General features: G+C 39.7%; 1 protein-coding gene across 1 annotated transcript in view; it reads left to right on the top strand.

The window, feature by feature from the left end:
• Positions 1-18,348, top strand: part of MAP3K15 (mitogen-activated protein kinase kinase kinase 15) — a 150,442-nt gene that overhangs the window by 82,425 nt on the left and 49,669 nt on the right. Inside the window, exons 9-11 of the mRNA XM_040265360.1 lie at positions 9,970-10,140; positions 14,264-14,376; positions 14,840-14,999. Of these exons, the coding sequence (XP_040121294.1) occupies positions 9,970-10,140; positions 14,264-14,376; positions 14,840-14,999 (444 nt within the window). The remainder of the gene's footprint in view (positions 1-9,969; positions 10,141-14,263; positions 14,377-14,839; positions 15,000-18,348) is intronic.

Raw genomic sequence — 18,348 nt, forward strand, 5'->3', positions numbered from 1 at the left:
TCTCCATTCATCCCACTGTCTCCTTCCTCCCCACACCCATGTCCATAAGTCTGCTGTCTATGTCTGTGTCTCCATTGTTGTCCTGTAAATAGGTTTACCAGTACCATCTTTCTAGATTCCATATATATGCATTAATATACATTATTGTTTTTCCTGACTGACTTCATCTGCCTTATTAGAACTGACTCGCATGTGTTCCTTTTCATGGCTGAGTAATATTCCACTGAATGTATGTACCACAGTTTCTTTATCCATTTATCTGATGATGGACCCTCCTTTTAGCTAGACTGTTTACTTGTGGTTAGCCCAACCCAAACCTCTTGCCCCTCTGCTGCCTTTTTGATTCTCTCAGTATTTGAGCAGAGAAGGTGTGGGGCTGCTTTCTGGTATCTTTGGATTCAGTGTTGGCAGAGCCCCAGAATCTGAGTACTGTTAGAATTTCTGTGGTGTCCTTCTACTCTTGGGCCTTTCATTCACTGTGGCTTTCTTGGCAGAATTCCAAGGGTGGGTGTGAGGCTGGAGCATTATCACACTAAGTGATCTGTGTTTTCTTGGGGACCCTTCTAGATCCCATTTGTCCCATCACTCATCATCTTGTTCAAAGCTTGGCTGATGGTCTCCTCGTCTTTGTGATGTTTCTCTATGAAGGCCTCTTTCTTCCATTCATCAGTACTTGGAGCAGGCTCCCAGCTATGGAAGCTATCTCAGCTCTCTGCTTACTCTGAAAGGTCCATTTTTCTCTGGAATTTATTTAATTAAGGTAGTTCTTCCTTTCATTCAGTATAGTTTTTATATCATCTGTGTTTTTATTGTTACCCCAGGAGTTGAAGGCCTGTCACATTCTCCTACATCCTGATAAGAAGCAGAAGTCTCTTAAAAAGGTTTTTCATGGGCAACCTAAGGAAAAGTTTGTTCTGAAAAGCATACCACTCTAATGAGACCTTTTGCTTTTAATTCTTAGAGCTGGCTTAGAAGAAAGTTATTTTGGAACTCTGTCTCCCACTCTATAAAATTTCTCTCACAGACACACAGTATAGAACACAGAGAGGCAGAGAGGACGACTCATGACAAACCAGTGCTCAGGCAGACCTCTGGCTCACAGTAACCTTGTGAGGCAAGCAAAGCCAAACATATTCTTCAAGTGAAGAACTGAGGCACAGAAAGGGCAAGTACCTTGTTCCAAATTCAGTTGGATAGTGCATGGTATGAAAATAACTGGAATCTAGCTTTATATATTTCCAGTGCAGTATTCTGTTTTTACTCCATGCATTTTTTTTCAGTAATACTTGAATATGTTTATGTATCCTTATGAAAAATTGAAAAAATACATTTAAAGCAGTTGTCCCTTGTAATTCTAATCTGTGATCCCACTTGTTTTCCAGAAATAACCTCTCTTGTCAGTTTGGTGTATGTCCTTTCAGATAATTTTGTCAGCTTTTACATGCTACTAAACTGTCATACCACATGCATGCAGGAGATGTTCTGTTATTTTCTTTGTTCACTTAGCAGTCAGTGCTTGGAGATCTTTCCATGTCAGTATATTTAGTCCTGCTCATTTTATCATTCCTTTAATAGACACTTCTTCTTTTTAGCAGATCCAGTTCTAAGCCCTGGGGCACAGCAGAAAATAGACAAAATAACAAAATCCTTCCATCTTGGAGCTTATATTCTTAAGTAGGGGGAGATAATTTAAGTAAAATTATGAAAACAGGTTAGGATGATAAGGAGGGGCAGTGAGTCTGGGAGATGGCAATGATAAGTTGAGTGCTCAGAGAAGACCTCACTTATTAGAGAGCAACTTGGAGAAAAGATCAAGAAGAGATGAGGGAACATACCACGTAAACTGTGGGGGACGAGCCCTCCAAGTTGAGGTATCAGCATGTAGAACATCAGAGCAGCTAGAGCAGAGCAAGTGATGGTCGGGGGAGAGGGTAGTAAGAGGTGAGGTTGGAGAAACAGTGGGGACCAGATCTTACAGAACCTTGTTGGGCCTCATAAGAGAATTGACATTTGCTCTGAGATGGGAACCACTGGGGGGACTTTTTTTTTAAAAAAGATGTATTTGACATATATATATGAGTTTCAAGTGTACAACATAATGATTCAATATATGTATATATTGTGAAATTATCACCACAGTAAGTCTAGTTAACATCCATCACCTTACATAAACAATCCTTTTCTTGTTATGAGAACTTTTAAGATATCTCTTAGCAATTTGCAAATAAGCAATATAGTAGTAGTAATTATAGTCATCATGCTGTACATTATATCCCCCAAACTTACTTGTTTTATGCTTGAGAGTTTGCGGTCTTGACCCAGTTTACTGTTTTGCCCACCTCTCACCCCCTCCCTCTGGCCCACCAATCTGTTCTTTATACCTGTGAATTCAGTTTTTCATTTGATTCCACATATAAGTGAGATTATACAGTATTTTTCTTTCTGTCTTTGATGTACTTCATTTAGCATAAGGCTCTCAAGGTCTATCCATTCCTTACTTTTTTATAGCTGAATAATAGTTCATTGTGAACATGTGTATGTATGTGTTTGTGTGTATGTATGTATTTGTGTGTATGTATGTGTTTGTGTGTATGTATGTGTGTATATACACACACACATCACATTTTCTTGATTCATTCATCTGTCTGTGGACACTTAGGTTTTTCCATGTCTTTGCTATTGTAAAGTATGCTGCAATGAACACAGGAGTGTGGGTATCTTTTTGACTTAGTACTTTTGTTTCCTTTAGATAAATGCCCAGAAGTGGAGTTGTTGGGTCATAAAGTAGTTCTGTTTTTAATCTTTTGAGGACCTCCACACTGTTTTCCATAGTGGCTGCACCAATTTATATTCCCACCAACAGGGCACAAGAGTTCCCTTTTCTCCACATCCTCACTAACATTTGTATCTCTTGTCTTTTTGATGATAGCCATTGTAACAAGTGTGAGGTAATATCTCATTGTTTTTGCATTTCCCCAGTGACTAATGATGTTGAGCATCTTTTCATGGACCTTTTAGCTTATCTGTATGCCTTCTTTGGAAAAATGTTTATGAGATCCTCTGCCCATTTTTAAATCAGATTTTTGGTGGGTTTTTTTTGTTCTTTATATATTTTGAATGTTAACTTCTTATCAGATATATGATTTGTATGGAAAGTTTTGAGAGACATGTTCAGACTTAGAGTTTAGCAGGATCACTTGGACTGCTGTGTTGAAAATAGACTGTAGAGGGGCAAGGGTGGAAGCAGAAAATGATGGTGACTTGGACCAGGGTGGTCATTGTAGAATTCATGAGGAGTAGGCCATTTTTTGATATGGTTTGAAATAAAAACCAACAGATTTTGTTGAGTGAACAAAAGTTGTTAGAGTAATGAAACTTAACTCCAAAGTTTTAGGCTTGAATAACAGGAAGAATGGATCAGCCATCATTAAGATGAAAATGACTGTGAGAACAGATTTGATGGGACAATCGAGAGTTTTGTTTTGAACACACTAAGTTTGAGGTATTAGACACACAAGTGAGATGCCTAGAAGGCAGTGGATATGTAAGTCTGGAGTTTAGGGAAGTGCTCTGGGCTGCAGATAGAAATGGGGGCATTGTCAGAATATATATAAATAGCTTGAAAAATCCTGATGCTGGATAATATCACCAAGGGATCTGGTGCAGTTACTGATGAAAAGTCCAAGCATTGTGCCTAGGGACACTCCAGTGTTAAAAGATCAGAGCAATGAATGGGAACTAGAGAATTAGATTGAAGTAGAAGGAAAATTTAGGAAGTGTGGTAATCTGCAAGCCAAGGAAGAAGGTGGTCCAAGGAGCAGGGAGTACTCAATGGTCTAATGCTGCTGGAAGGTCAAAGACAACGGCTGAGAATTAATCAGTGGATTTAGCAATGAAGAAGACATACTGAATCAGACTGTCCAATATTAGATACTGATGCCTGAATCTCCCATCTCCACAGATTGATTTAATTGGTCTGAGGTACAGCCTGGACAGCAAGGTTTTTAAAGCTCCCCAGGTCATTCTAGTATGCACCCAAAGTTGAGACCCTACTGTCTTCATTAACATCCACTCTTAAATTGTGAAATGGTCTTGTTATCAGAAACAGATGTGGCTGGACTGATTATACACAGAAGTATTTATCTATAGGCTTATTCTTGGATACTTTGGGATGTGAAAATAATAAGCAGATCTACAAACTGATTATTAACCTCTAAAGGGATTAGCTATTTAGCACCTATCTGGAAGTGGCTTTTAGCTGAAAATCCCTTTGCTTTTTTACTTTTTGCAAATGTTTGATTCTTTGTTTTGTTTATCCTCAAAAGACCTTTTGTTGTGAGTAACAGGGGTGAGTTTCAAGTTAATGAAAAAGTTCAAGGGAAATCTTGATGTAATTGATCTAAAGAAAACCAACCAAACAAACTTGGACTGAAATCAATAATTAAGTATTTAAAAGTTAAGTACATTCTTTTCAGAATCTGAATACCTCAAAAGTTGGCTCATAACAGTGATAGAAATTTTGTGCTACATTAAAGCTTTAATTGTTTTCATTTTCTCACAACAGACTCTAGAAATTATTTAAATGCTTTAGTAAATTTGAGTTGAGTTGGTAGCTATTGGCTCTTAAAAATTAAAGCATATCATGGGTAGGCTGTTCATCAAATGATCTAGTTCGTAGGCTGGTAAAGTTGGATTCTATGGCCAAAGAGAGGAAGGATTCAATGCATTAGGACAAGACCAAGATAGAAAATAGAGAAAGTCTCAGTTGAAATAGAGGCCTAATTATTGCAGGCTTCCAGAAGGATGTCAAGTGTCTAGATTAGCCCTTCTTAGCCCAAGTTGGGTTCCAAAAGAATTAAGACCTAAGGCATTCATTGTATTAACTGAATAAACTCATATATCCTTGATGGTGCTATGTACCATCCTTGGGAGAATGGAGAAAATAGTCACTCAGATAATCAAATAATTTTCTCTAGGGTTTCTCTAGCAGAACCCCAGTTGAGAAAGGCTGTTTTAGGTACTAATCTGTCTTCTTGGATGGCATAAGTAATCTTTTGAGGTATGGGTCCTCAGGAAAGAAAGCATAAAAAAGAGCCTGTTGTAAAATTGCCCAGAAATTAAAAAGAATAATCTCTTTATTAGAATAGTTGTTAGTACCATAAGCACAGGAACACCTTGTACAAATCTCAGCAGTGATTTTTTTTTTGGACAATTTAATGTGTATCTTTCCAGACTTTTGTCTCTGCACATAAACTTATGTGTAAATAGTGTTTACTACAGAGTGTGATTGTGCTATTCATTTAGTTTGGCAATTTTTTTCCCCTTGAGCTATTATGGATGTTCTTCTATATAATTACATATGGATTTGCTTCTCTCCAAGGGTTTTATGATATTCTGTAGTTTAGTTGTTACAAAATATATTTTACCACTCTTCTGTTAATGGATATTTGGATCATCTCCAGTTTTTCACTATTGTGAACAATGCCATAATAAACATTTGTTCAAAAATTCTTGAAAATATATATGTATATATGTTTCTATCTCTATAGTATAGATTCCAGCAGTAGAATTGTTAAGTCAGGACTATTACTGTCCCTTTTTTTATTATATAAATTTCAAATATATTCAAAAGTAGAAGGTAACATAATGAACCCCCGTTTATTCCTTATCAACCTCAATAATTACCATCACAAGCCAGTTTTGTTTCCCACTCCCACTGACTCCCCCTACCCCAACACTGGGTTAATTATGAAGCAAAGACATGACATTTCAATGATAAATATTTCATCCATAAGATATTGTCCTAAAGATTTAGAATTTTTTGTAAAATACCATCACAGTTATCATACTTAAAAATTAGCAATAATTCCTTAATATTAGTGTTCAGATTTTCCAAATTATGTGTCTTTTTTTTTAATAGTGAGTTTGTTTGACATGATCCAGACAAAGTCTACACATTGCATTTTGTTGATAAGACTCTTAATTCTTATCAACTTTTCTCCTCTTACTTTTTCTTTTCCTTCTTGTCAAAGAAGCATTTGTCATGTAAAGTTAGAAAATTTCTGATTTTGCTGATCATATCCCTGTGGTATAATTTAGTAAGTCCCTCTCTGCATGCCCCCCAACCCCGCAACTCCTGTAAGTTGGTAGTTAAATCTGGAGGCTTATTTCAGATTCTGGTTTGAATTTTTAATTTTTATTTTTTATTGGAGTATAGTTGATTTATAATATCATGATAGTTTCAGGTTTACAGCAAAGTGAATCAGTATACATATGCATATAGCCATTCTTTTTCAGATTCTTTTCCTGTATAGGTTATTATAGAATGTTGAGTAGAGTTCCCTGTGCTATACAGTAGGTCCTTGTTGGTTATCTATCTCGTATATAATAGTGTGTGCATATTAATCCAAAGCTCTTATTTATCCCTCCTCCCACCGTGTTTCCCCTTTGGTAACCATAAATTTGTTTTCGACATCCATAAGTCTGTTTCTATTTTGTAAATACGTTCATTTGAATCATTTTTTAAAATTGAATTCCACATATGAGTAATATCATATGATACCTGTCTCTTGCTGGCTTACTTCACTTAGTATGATAATCTCCAGGTTCATCCATGTTGCTGCAGATGGCATTATTTCTTTCTTGTTTATGGTTTACCGACTAAGGTCCGTCTAGTCAAGGCTATGGTTTTTCCTGTGGTCATGTATGGATGTGAGAGTTGGACTGTGAAGAAGGCTGAGCACTGAAGAATTGATACTTTTGAACTGTGGTGTTGGAGAAGACTCTTGAGAGTCCCTTGGACTGCAAGGAGATCCAACCAGTCCATTCTGAAGGAGATCAGCCCTGGGATTTCTTTGGAAGGAATGATGCTAAAGCTGGAACTCCAGTACTTTGGCCATCTCATGTGAAGAGTTGACTCATTGGAAAAGACTCTGATGCTGGGAGGGATTGGGGGCAGGAGGAGAAGGGGATGACCGAGGATGAGATGGCTGGATGGCATCACGGACTCGATGGACGTGAGTCTGAGTGAACTCCGGGAGATGGTGATGGACAGGGAGGCCTGGCGTGCTGCGATTCGTGGGGTCAGAGAGTTGGACACGACTGAGCAACTGAACTGAACTGAATATTACATAGTACATATATAGCACATCATCTGTATTCATTCCTCTATTGATAGACATTTAGGTTGCTTCCATGTCTCAGCTATTGTAAATAGTGCTGCAGTGAATATTGGGATGCATGTATCTTTTCAAATTATGTTTTTCTCTGGATATCTCTCCAGAAGTGGGATTGCTGGATCATGTGGTAGTTCTACTTGTAGTTTTTTAAGGAACCTCCATACTGTTCTCCATGGGGGCTGTACAAATTTACATTCCCACCAACAGGGTAGGAGGGTTCCTTTTTCTTTACACCCTCTCCAACATCTATTGCTTGTAGCTTTTTCTGATTATATCCATTCTATCTGCTGTGAGGTGATACCTCATTGTAGTTTTGATTTGTATTTTTCTGATAATGAACGATTTTGAGCATCTTTTCATGTACTTTTTTCACCATCTTATCTGTTCTTTGGAGAAATGTCTATTTAGGTTGGTTTGATTTTTTTAAAGACTACTTAATAGTTGATTGTGTACTTCATCTGTTTTTTCTTTTTGTGATGCTAGTGGCCCTTGATGATCATTTCCTAGATCCAGTATTTTGTTAGAAGTTGTAAAATAGTGATATTTGAATTTTATAATTAATTCCTGAGTTAGTAACACAAAAACTTTATAAAGAGAAATTTTCCCTCATCAGTGACTTGGTTACAGTTTGTATGGGAAAAGGATGCTTAATTTTTTCTTGATAATTTTTCAAAAACAGTGAATTGGTTTGTTAGAATCCTCTAAGAGTGACCAGTGAGGTTTTATAAGATCTTTATGAACTCACAGTTTTAGTGATAATTAATGTATTTCAATGCTTTATAGTTATTTTTCTTCTTAATACTCAAATTGTCCCTTCTTTAGCCAAAAACTTTCAAGTTGGCTCCTGAGTCTTTGATAAGAGTTTAGTAGCTTCTTTGTTTCTTTGTGGGTTAAGATGTTCCAGGATCATCTTAGACATATGTTGAATCAGTGATTCTGTCATGGAGTCTTGGTTTCTTTAGTGAGAGATGAAGTTTACAGACCCCAGTCAGGGCTTGAAGGTTCTTACTGCTACTGAATTGGTCATTGCTTTGGACCTTTTTGGTAGATAGAGCTGGGTAGACCACCTCATGAATTCCTACTGATACTCCAATTCAAATTTAGGACTATAGGATTTTTGCTTCTTTGATTTTGTATTTATTTTTCCTATGCTGAAAATTCTGGTTCTTAATGATACTAAATGAATATTTTTGTATTCTTTTTCAAAACACCAGTACGTCTCATCACTTGGACTTCCCAGGTGGCTCAGTGGTAAAGAATCTGCCTGCCGATGCAGGAGACACAGGTTTGACCCCTGGGTTGGGATGATCCCCTAGAGGAGGAAATGGCAACCCACTCCAGTATTCTTGCCTGGGAAATTCCGTAGGCAGAAGAGCCTGGCAGAGTCAGACACGACTGAGCACACACATACACTATTATCACTTATATAGTATGCTTACTGGAAACTATGTAAGATTTCTTTGCATTTATATTTTTTCCTTAGGTTATATCCTCTTAGGAAAATACAGTTGGATTGTTGTGTTTGTAAATCATGTGATAAATTAGTTTCTCTTTTGTGGGTAAGCTGTCAACCAGATGCATAGGTTCATTTGTTTTGCCCCAGCCACAAATTCAGATAGTATGTTCATTAGCAAACTCTCTTTTTAGGCAAAATTTTAAGAATTGTCTCATTTTTAAAAAGAATCATGTAAAAATCTTATGTAGTTTCAAAGCCAAATTCCAAGACGTATTAATGGAACTTTCTATCTGTCCCTGCCCCCTTCATCATGTTTTTTTTTTTTTCTCCTCAACCTATCAGTAGCCATTTTTCTTATCTTTTTATTTTCCATTTTGAAGAAATGAAAGGAGATACATTTATTATTCACATCCCCCCCACTTTTTAAATAAAAAGGTAGCATTCTGTGCACAGTATTCAACACCTTGCTCTCTTGTCTTAACAGGATGTTCTGGAGACTTCTCCATAGCAGTATTACATAGAAGTTGCTTCATTTCTTTTTAGAAATGTTTAATATTTTATATTATAATATGAATAGCATTAACCATCATTGACTTAATCAGTCCTCATTACTGATGGACCTGTGCTTCCAAACCTTCACAGGAACACTTTTAATATTTCACAGCCACAAACTCAAGATATTTTGTGGCAAAAAAATTTAACAGCTGTCTAAGGAATCCATTTCTTGTGTATAAAATGAAAATTTTACCATATAATGTACTAATAAAGAAGACTGTGATCTGTGAATATATAAATAATTTCTGATTCTGATGAGTATAACAGGAATTACTGGTGGAGTCATTCCCTGTTTGAGGATGGCAAGACATTTCAGGTCAAGGAATGCCAAGATATATTTCTAAATTCATCTTGGCTTTCTGGATTTGGGGACCCTGCCGCTTTTCCAAAGGAACCTTGTGTCAGACTATCTCATCCTCATGATTCAGGCTTAGCTTCTGAAATCTTTACTCTCCATCCAGCAACAGGAGGATGCCATATTTTTTTTTCTGTCTTTCCAAATACATTGATCTGCATACACTTTCATCCACAGTCTAGGTCTAACTTAGAAAAGATCAGGTAAGGACTGAGTATGATTTAATGAGACTTACTGGTGTGGATCTTAAGCACTTGTTTCATTTGAATATGAAAAATGAAAGATAACTTAAATTTTTTCCTGTTAAAGTACAGCATCCTTGCACCAGCCTTTCACAGAATGAATGCATATATAGATATAGACATAGATATATACACTCTGTGTCTTGAGTCAGACGTTTGTCATCTTATCACTGAATCTTTCAGGAGAAACAGCTCAGGTGATCGTGAGAAGGCCCTGCAGGTCATGCTACAGGTTCTTCAGAGCTGTGACCACCCAGCCCCCGACATGTTCTGCCTCTGTGGGAGGATCTACAAGGACATCTTCTTAGATTCGGACTGCAAAGATGATGCCAGCAGAGACAGCGCCGTCGAATGGTAAACTGGCCGCCTTTGTCAGTAACACATGCATCTTTGCAAAGAATAGAATTGCACAAGCTCAGGGTCCAGGTCTTTTCCCTACACATGTGTATCTGCCTGTTTGCTGGCAGTAAGAAAGATGCCATACACATGGTCTGGGAATTTCCAGATTCTTTTTTCCAAAAGGAAGCCATTAGAAACAGCATTTTCTGCTGGTGACACTCTTCTCACAAGTTCATGGGGGCAAGGAAGCTCAGCACCCTCCTTCCCAGCTCCTCCTTCCAGAACCTTGTTCCACCACCATCATGGCATCCTCCTCTCAGTGAGCTGTTCATTTCTTATTCATTTAATCATTCAACAAATGTTTTCTGAGGGTTTACTGCATGCCAGGAACTCTTCTAGATGATGGGGATAAACAGCAGATCTGAAGCCACACCCTCATGGACCTTGCATTGCTGGTAAGGAAAGTCAGACAAACAAATACAGTAAAATAGAATATCAGCTGATGGTGAGGGCTTTGGCGAAAAGTTAATCAGGGACAAGGGAAGGGAGAGTTGGGAGTTGTCAGCAGTTTTATATAGGATGCTCAGTGAAGGTGAATAAGGTATAGGTGGTGAGGGAATGAGCCTTGCAAATAACTGTGTTCCAAAACTGGGGTGGGGGATAGCAAGAACAAGAGCTGAGGGGGATCTCTTCAGCAAAGACCCTGAGGAGGAAGTATGTCGAGTATGTGCAAGGATGATGAGGCAGGAGCAAAGGGGAGAGTGGCAGGAAATGCAAAAGAAGAAGACTGTTTTACTCAGAGTGAGATGATACAGTGCTGGATGTTCTGAGCAGAAGAGTGACAAGATCTGAGCTGCATTTTAACCAGAGGACTCTCACGGTTATGCAAAGAATACATGTTAGGGGGTGTGTCAGCTATCATTTACAAGCATCTCCAAAACCTAGTGGCTTAACACAAGGGTTTATGATTTCTCATGATTCTGTGGATTGCCCAGGCAGTTCCTCTGCCGATTCTAGTCCTGAAGTGCTGAACTCATCCCTAAGGTTGTAGTCATTTGGAGAGTCAGCAGGGCTGAAAGGTCCAGGATGGCCTCAGTCACATGTGACAGCTGGTGCCAGCTGTTGGTGGGAGCCTCCATTCTCTAGCAGTGGTTTTAGTCCTGCCAGACCAGCTCCCTTACGTGGTGGACAGCATTCTAACAGAGTGAATGTGGAAACCAGAAAGCTTCTCAAGGCTCAGGAACTCTCACAAGGTCAGTTCTGCCACATGTTCTTGATCAAAGCCAACCACATGGTCAGCCCAAATTCAAAGAGGTGGAGACACAGATTCCACCTGTGAGAGGGAAACATGACAAAGGCATGTGCTTAGTGGTTTGGCAGGGGTTGTGGTTATTATGTAACCTACCACGTGGATGAGGGATGACACAGAGAACAGTTAGAACCTCAGAGAAGAGCTGATGGTAGCTTGAACCAGGGTAGTAATGATGAAAACATGAGATGTCAGAACCTGGGTGTATTTGAAGATAGAGCATACAGCCTGCATCATCCATTTCTATCGCAAGAGCTCTTGGTACCGCTGTTTGGTCTCATTTCATTCTGACTGCTCCCTTTCCCCCTCCTCTTTGCTTTCCTTCTATACAGATTGGACTCTCTCCTCTCCCCTCTTTTCTTCATCTACGCTGTTCCCTGGTAATCCCAGTCACTCCCACACCTTGGACTGTAATCAGTCTCCAGCCCAGCCCCTATCCTAAGCTTTGGCCCCACGTTGCACTCTTTGCTTACCTATTCTTTCAGGCTGATGCTGGTGTTTAAGACTCAACATGTCTAAGACTGAAGCTATTCCCTCCTCTCCATAAGGGATGGCTTCCATTGCCTTGCTCTCTTACCACCATTCTTTAGCCTTCTCTGCATGTACTTTTGCTTAATGTTTGGTGACTTTCACTTACTTATCTCCCCATACAGTCATTTCCCAATTCCATCCCTTCTGTGAGCCTTCCCTTCCTCCCTGACCATCCTTTCCCATCGACACCACCCTCAGTCGGTGCCTTTTTTTTTTTTTTTTACTTTCTTTCCAGGAATGTTCTAACAGTATCCCAGGTAGTTTCTCTGCTTGTTGTCTGTAAAGTGTATCCTTCATAGATTAATAGCTTATTTTTCCTGAAGCTCAAAGACCTGAAATACCTCTCCACTCCCTACTAAATACAACTTCAAACTCGTAGATCACTGTTCTGGGTGCTCTGCAGACTTTCTCCAACCTGCCCCTAGCCCTGTTTCTCACTACTTGGTATATGTCCACATAAACTGGAGTTCCTTAGGAGCTCCCCAAACTCCCATCTCTGCTCTTGCCATTTTCTGTGCTGGGGATTCCATTTCTAAATCGTTGCTGTTACAATTCTGTCCATCTTCATGCCGCATCTCAAGCCTATCTGTCTGCTATGAGTCCCTCTAGATGGATTTGTGTTGTTTTAGGTTATTTGCCACCCATGAAAATCAGTATTTTCACTAATTGTGTGTAGATCTTACCTCTTTTGTGGTATAGGTTCTTAGAGGGTAGGGACCTTCTTTTAGTCTTAGTTAATCCCCAGTACTACCCAGTGCACTGCATGGTCAAGAAGAATCACTCGGGGTGTTGAAGGGAAGGGAAACAGAGGAAAATAATCGGCAGGGGCAAAATAGGAAGCTGTGTTCCCACCACCGTGGCCAGGAATTCAACCCCCAGGTCAGGAAATGACTGCCTGTGGCTCCCTCAAGGAAGTCATCAGAGCCCTCTCCGTGCAGTTCAGAAGGTAGTGCTGTGGGTACAGGAGCACATGAAGCTTGATCTTCTGGTCAAGGCATGCTGGCTCTGGTGAGGCCGTGGGGATCGTCTCACTCTCAGGGATGTGGAACGTGAGGCTCAGGGAGGCAGGGAGCCAGTAGTCCAAGGTCATGGGGCTGGACAGACACAAACCTGGGACTGCAGTCCTGACTCCGAATTAGAGACTTGTCTGTCCCCAAGCTGGGCCTATTTGATTTATGGGTAAGAAACGTAGAGAAATCACCCTCTCTGCCCTCTTCCCAGATAGCTTTCCATAATAAAAGAAAATGGAAAAAAAGTCACATACAGTAGGATATGGAATTTAAAATCCCCAAAACAGCAGGAGTGGGAGGGAGAGAGCATTCAATTTTATTGGAATTTTGTTGGCTGGGGTTGGAAAAACTTTCTTGATGTCCTCGGCTCCACTTGAGGGTACTTGTATCATGCCACCAAGTTCACAGAATCAGATTTTAACTGATTTCATGATATGATCAGATTTAACTGACAAGTTCTCCCTTTCACAATGAATGTTTTGTTGGTGCTTAATCCTCCTGTTGTCACATGAGTGATAAAGTCACTCCTGGTTTACAAGAAAACATTTTTGTGTCATTACTTCATTGATCAGATTCTTTTTTCCCTGATCTTGGTAGTCATACTTGATCATGGAAGAGAAATACATTTTTTATGTGTAGACAAACGATAAATAAGAACATTTTAAATGGCATGGTGAACCTTTCAGTGTAAAAATGGCACTCACAGCTTAGGGTCTTGTTCTTTTTCCTAATGTAAACCATCACTGCCCCTTTTCTCACTTTATGCCACTGCTCTTTGGGATCCAACATTTTGGCAGAACTGCTTCTTACATGAAAAAATTATTCCATTTTGTGATACAAACAAACAGACGGCCTACAGAGAAAGGGCCTATACCTGTTGAGATTTCCATGAAATAAAAAATGCTCAGTGTGCAAATGGAGTATAACTTTAAAAATGATAAGTTGACATTGTGGCTCACTTTTGGGGGTGGAATTATAATAGGTTTTACATTTCTTTCGTACACTTTAATATACTTTCCAATGACCACAGCTTTTCTCTAAAAGCTATCTGATGAAGAAAGATTTTAAAAACTCCCTAGTGCTATTGTGTTGCTATTATGACATTTTTAAGAAGCTATCTGATTGGTTCATGTAGCTATCTGTAAAGATGGGCAGGGAGGGGCAAAGAGTTGGAAAACAAATTAGAACAGTAAAAATTCTCATGAGAAGATTATGTGCTATTATTTACACTTTTTTTCTTCTATTATAATCTGATATAAAGGGAGTTTTGGTGCTTCTATAATTACAGGTATCGCAAAGGGTTTGCGCTCCAGCCATCTCTTTATTCAGGAATCAACCTTGCGGTATTGCTGATAGTTGCTGGACAACAATTTGAAACTTCCATGGAACTGAGGAAAATAGGTAAAACTGTTCATGACCGCACATGTTGATATGCTTTGACAACACAAGTCCAGCATTCAAAATTATGCTCAAATAACCAGCATTAGGGGACTTCCCTGGTGGCTCAGTGGTAAAGAATCTGCCTGCCAATGGAGGAGATGTGAGTTTGATCTCTGGGTTGGGAAGATCCCCTAGAGAAGGAAATGACAACCCACTCAAATATTCTTGCCTAGGAAATTCCATGGACAGAGGAGCCTGGCGGGCTACAGTCCATGGAGTCACAAGAGTCAAACAGAACTTAGTGACTAAACAACAACAAAAACAACCAGCATTATATTGCAAAAGGAACAGTTACTCTCTGATAGCACACGTGAGGCTGCAGCCCAAATACAATGCCTAGTTTCTGCTCTATCTAAAGGCTTATATGATATGATACAAACTAGGAAGATTTGTCTTAACTTTATCTAAAATTCAAATTATTCAGGTGTCCGGCTGAACAGTTTGTTGGGAAGAAAAGGGAGCTTGGAGAAAATGAACAGCTACTGGGATGTAGGTCAGTTCTTCAGTGTCAGCATGTTGGCCAGTGATGTGGGGAAGGCTGTCCAGGCAGCAGAGAAGTTGTTCAGACTGAAACCTCCCATCTGGTGAGTCATGCCTATGCATTTTTATCACCCATGTCAATATCCAGTCTTGTTCTGAAAAGTTAACCCAGGAGGAAAAGGTGTGAATACAAAAAACAATAACAACTACTGTGTTTTTCCTTCTGACTTCTTCATTAAAGCAAAGTTAAGGCAGAAAGGCTCACTTGGTTTTATGTGAAGGAAGGGAAAAACAGACAGACCCCCCCCCCACATAGAATATATCCTTACATGCTATGTCTCCAAGACAAAACTCTCAGTCCCGTTAGTTTTTTCAGATCATGTAGGTTCTCAAGAGCAGAGCATTCTTGGGTACCAGTCCATATTGTGCATTTCTGAGAAAGCAGATAGTAAAGCTCAAAGTACACTAAGTAAATGATTTCCATCACAAATGGAAGCAAACTAAAACGCCTATCATAGATATGGTCAGGAAAATGGAGGCCCAGGAGTGCCTCTAGTTAGCTCATTATGCAGCCATTAAAATGTGCAAGAAAGAATACTTGGAGACATGGAAATGTGTTCATGGTTTATCACTGAATACAAAAAGCCAGATGCAGCATGTATTTTTTTCTATCAGTGACATTATCAGAATCACCTGTGTCGATTAAAACAGATTGCCAGGCCTAACCCTTAGGATTTCTGGTTCAGAGGGTATAGGGTAGGACCTGAGAATTTGCATTTAGAAATTACAAGCTGGCGCTGCTGGCCTGGGGGCCACACTTTGAGAACTACTGTTGTATATGGACTCATTTTCATTAAAAACCTCTGTTTTTGACTTGGAGGAAGGTCTGGGAGAGTTGGGCAATAGCTGATTTCCCAATAGACACTGAGCTCCGCTAGAAACATGGTTCTGCCATTGATTGCTATAGTCTCATAAAATCAATAGATGCTCAGCAGATATTTGTATAATGAATAAATGATGAGTCATGAATTTTCCCAAAAATATTGATAGTGGTTGTCTCAGGGAGGTAGCCGATGAAGAAGTTTTGAATCTGCTTTTTAAATCTATCCTCTGATTTGTCTAAAATGCATTTGGATCACTTACATAATTAAAACATTTTTGCTTCTAATGATCCATGTTTGTCTGTCCCCTGCTGTGTCTCCTCTCAGTGAGCCAATCTGGACTCTAGGGAATAGGAATTTCAGTGGCCATACCTAGGGTTGACTGTGTTTCCTCCTCATCTAGAGGGCTTAAATTTGATCCTGAAACCCTATGAACTTCTTGAAAGTTTTCTGAGACTGAGAGAACACAGAGGTAGGCTGAGCTTGCAGCTCTCCTGGAGTGGCCACTATTTGAAGCACTCTAATGTTACGGTGTATTGCTGCATCTAAGGTAGACAGAGCTGACTCTCTGGAGATGAGCTCTGAGGCTTGAATACATTCCCATTACATCAGAACCTGGACTGACCTATTGTGTGTTCAAGACCACCCTGAGGTTCGTGATTTGCTCAAAGAATTCATAGAATTCAGAAAAGCTGTTATACTGTGACAGTGGTTTATTGCAGGTATACAGATTAGAATCAGCAAAGACAAGAGGCACTTAGGGCAGAGCTCAGGGGATACCAGGAACAGACTTCCAGTTGTCCTCTTCCAGTGGAGTTATATGTAGTTGTTGTTACTTAGTTACTAAGACACCTCTGACTCTTTACTACCCCAGGGACTGTAGCCCCCCAAGCTCCTCTGTCCATGGGATTTCCCAGGCAAGAATACTGGAGTGGGTTGTCATTTCCTTTTCCAGGGGATCTTCCTGACCCAGGAGTTGTACCCACATCTCCTGCATTGGCAGGTAGATTCTTCACTGCTGAGCCACCAGGAGAGCCCAGTGGAGTCATGTGGACAGTGCTTAATTCTCCCAGCAGTGATGTATGACAACATGTACAGATTATTGTTGACCAGGGAAGCTTACTGAGCCTTGTTGTCCAGGGTTTTTATTAATTGTTTTTAAAATGATTTATTTTAATATTACTCTATTTTGAATATTAATTATTTGAAATTAACTCCATTTGAATATAAACTTTATTTTTTAAATGTATTGGATGCTATTCCATTTTCCAGTCACTGTTTATTACATGCTATTTAAAAATTTTTTTAATATGAATTTATTTATTTTAATTGGAGGCTAATTACTTTATAATATTGTGCCGGGGTCCAGCCTCAGCAGAGTCCAGGGATATCCTCAGGGTGGATGATGTTGGCAAATGAACAATGACACGGGGTGACCAAGCTTCAGTGAGCGAAGCCCGTTACTTTATTTTCAGAGAGGGCTTTTATACCCTGAGTTGTACATACAGCAAGGTGAAAAATGGAGAGTCAACTCAACATTCCATCAATATTAACTTTTATCAATATCAGGTTCTTTCCTGCAAGAGTCTTATTTTTTGTACATTATCTTCTGGCCCGGAGGCCTGTTAACATTTTATGACCCCTTTTTGATAAAGGTTGGTCAGCTAAAACACTTACTTTCCCTTGAAATGTTTTTTCTTAAATTCTTTAGCCTACGTCACCCTTAAAGTACAGAGTTACATTTTTATGGAGCAAATATTCAGCGGGTTACAGCAAAGAAAGAACTTACTAACTCAAAGTCTAATGTTGCTAATGCTAAAGCTGCTGCTTGTTTTTTCTACATCCTGACTATATGCACTCCCAGGAACACAATGGATAAGGGATGTGAGAACTTGGCAGCAAGCATTGGCTCAACAATGTTGCAAGAGTCTGGATAAACCTGCCAAGTAAGCTAGAATGCTAACAGAGGGTTTGAAACACTCCTTTCATGCCCAGGAGATTTATCAACTAGAGCCCTAAGCTGATTTTTTCCAGAGAAAGGTGGTCTGGGAGAGCCCTCTGTTAATGTCAGAAGAGTTGGTGAAAGACATAAAATAGTAAGACAGACAGATTCTGGTTTTGGGGTAGATGCTTGAGCAGGTCCAGGGGGTCCCTCGAGTCCTGATCTGCCTTGCTCGTCAGGTCTCTCCACATGACCTTGTCATGGGTGGGATCTCCCGTGCTGGCTCCCGGCAATATTGTATTGGCTTTGCCATACATTGACATAAATCCACCACCAGTGTACATTTATTTTTGATTGTGCTGGATCTTCACTGCTGTGCGGATTCTTCCCTAGTTGTGGTGAGTGAGGGCTACTCTTTAGTTGCAGTGCACCAGGTTCTCCTGTTGTGGAGCTCAGGCTCTAGGCTCACGGACTTCAGTAGTTGTGGTTCCTGGGCTCTAGCACACAGGCTCAGTAGTTGTGAAGCATGGGCTTAGTTGCTCCTTGGTGTGTGGGATCTTCCCACACCAGGAATCAAACCTGTGTCTCAGTTTTGATCCTGTGTAAAGAATCTGCATTGGCAAGCATGCA

Source organism: Oryx dammah, unplaced genomic scaffold, assembly GCF_014754425.2.
Source record: "Oryx dammah isolate SB20612 unplaced genomic scaffold, SCBI_Odam_1.1 HiC_scaffold_23, whole genome shotgun sequence".
Taxonomy (NCBI): domain Eukaryota; kingdom Metazoa; phylum Chordata; class Mammalia; order Artiodactyla; family Bovidae; genus Oryx; species Oryx dammah.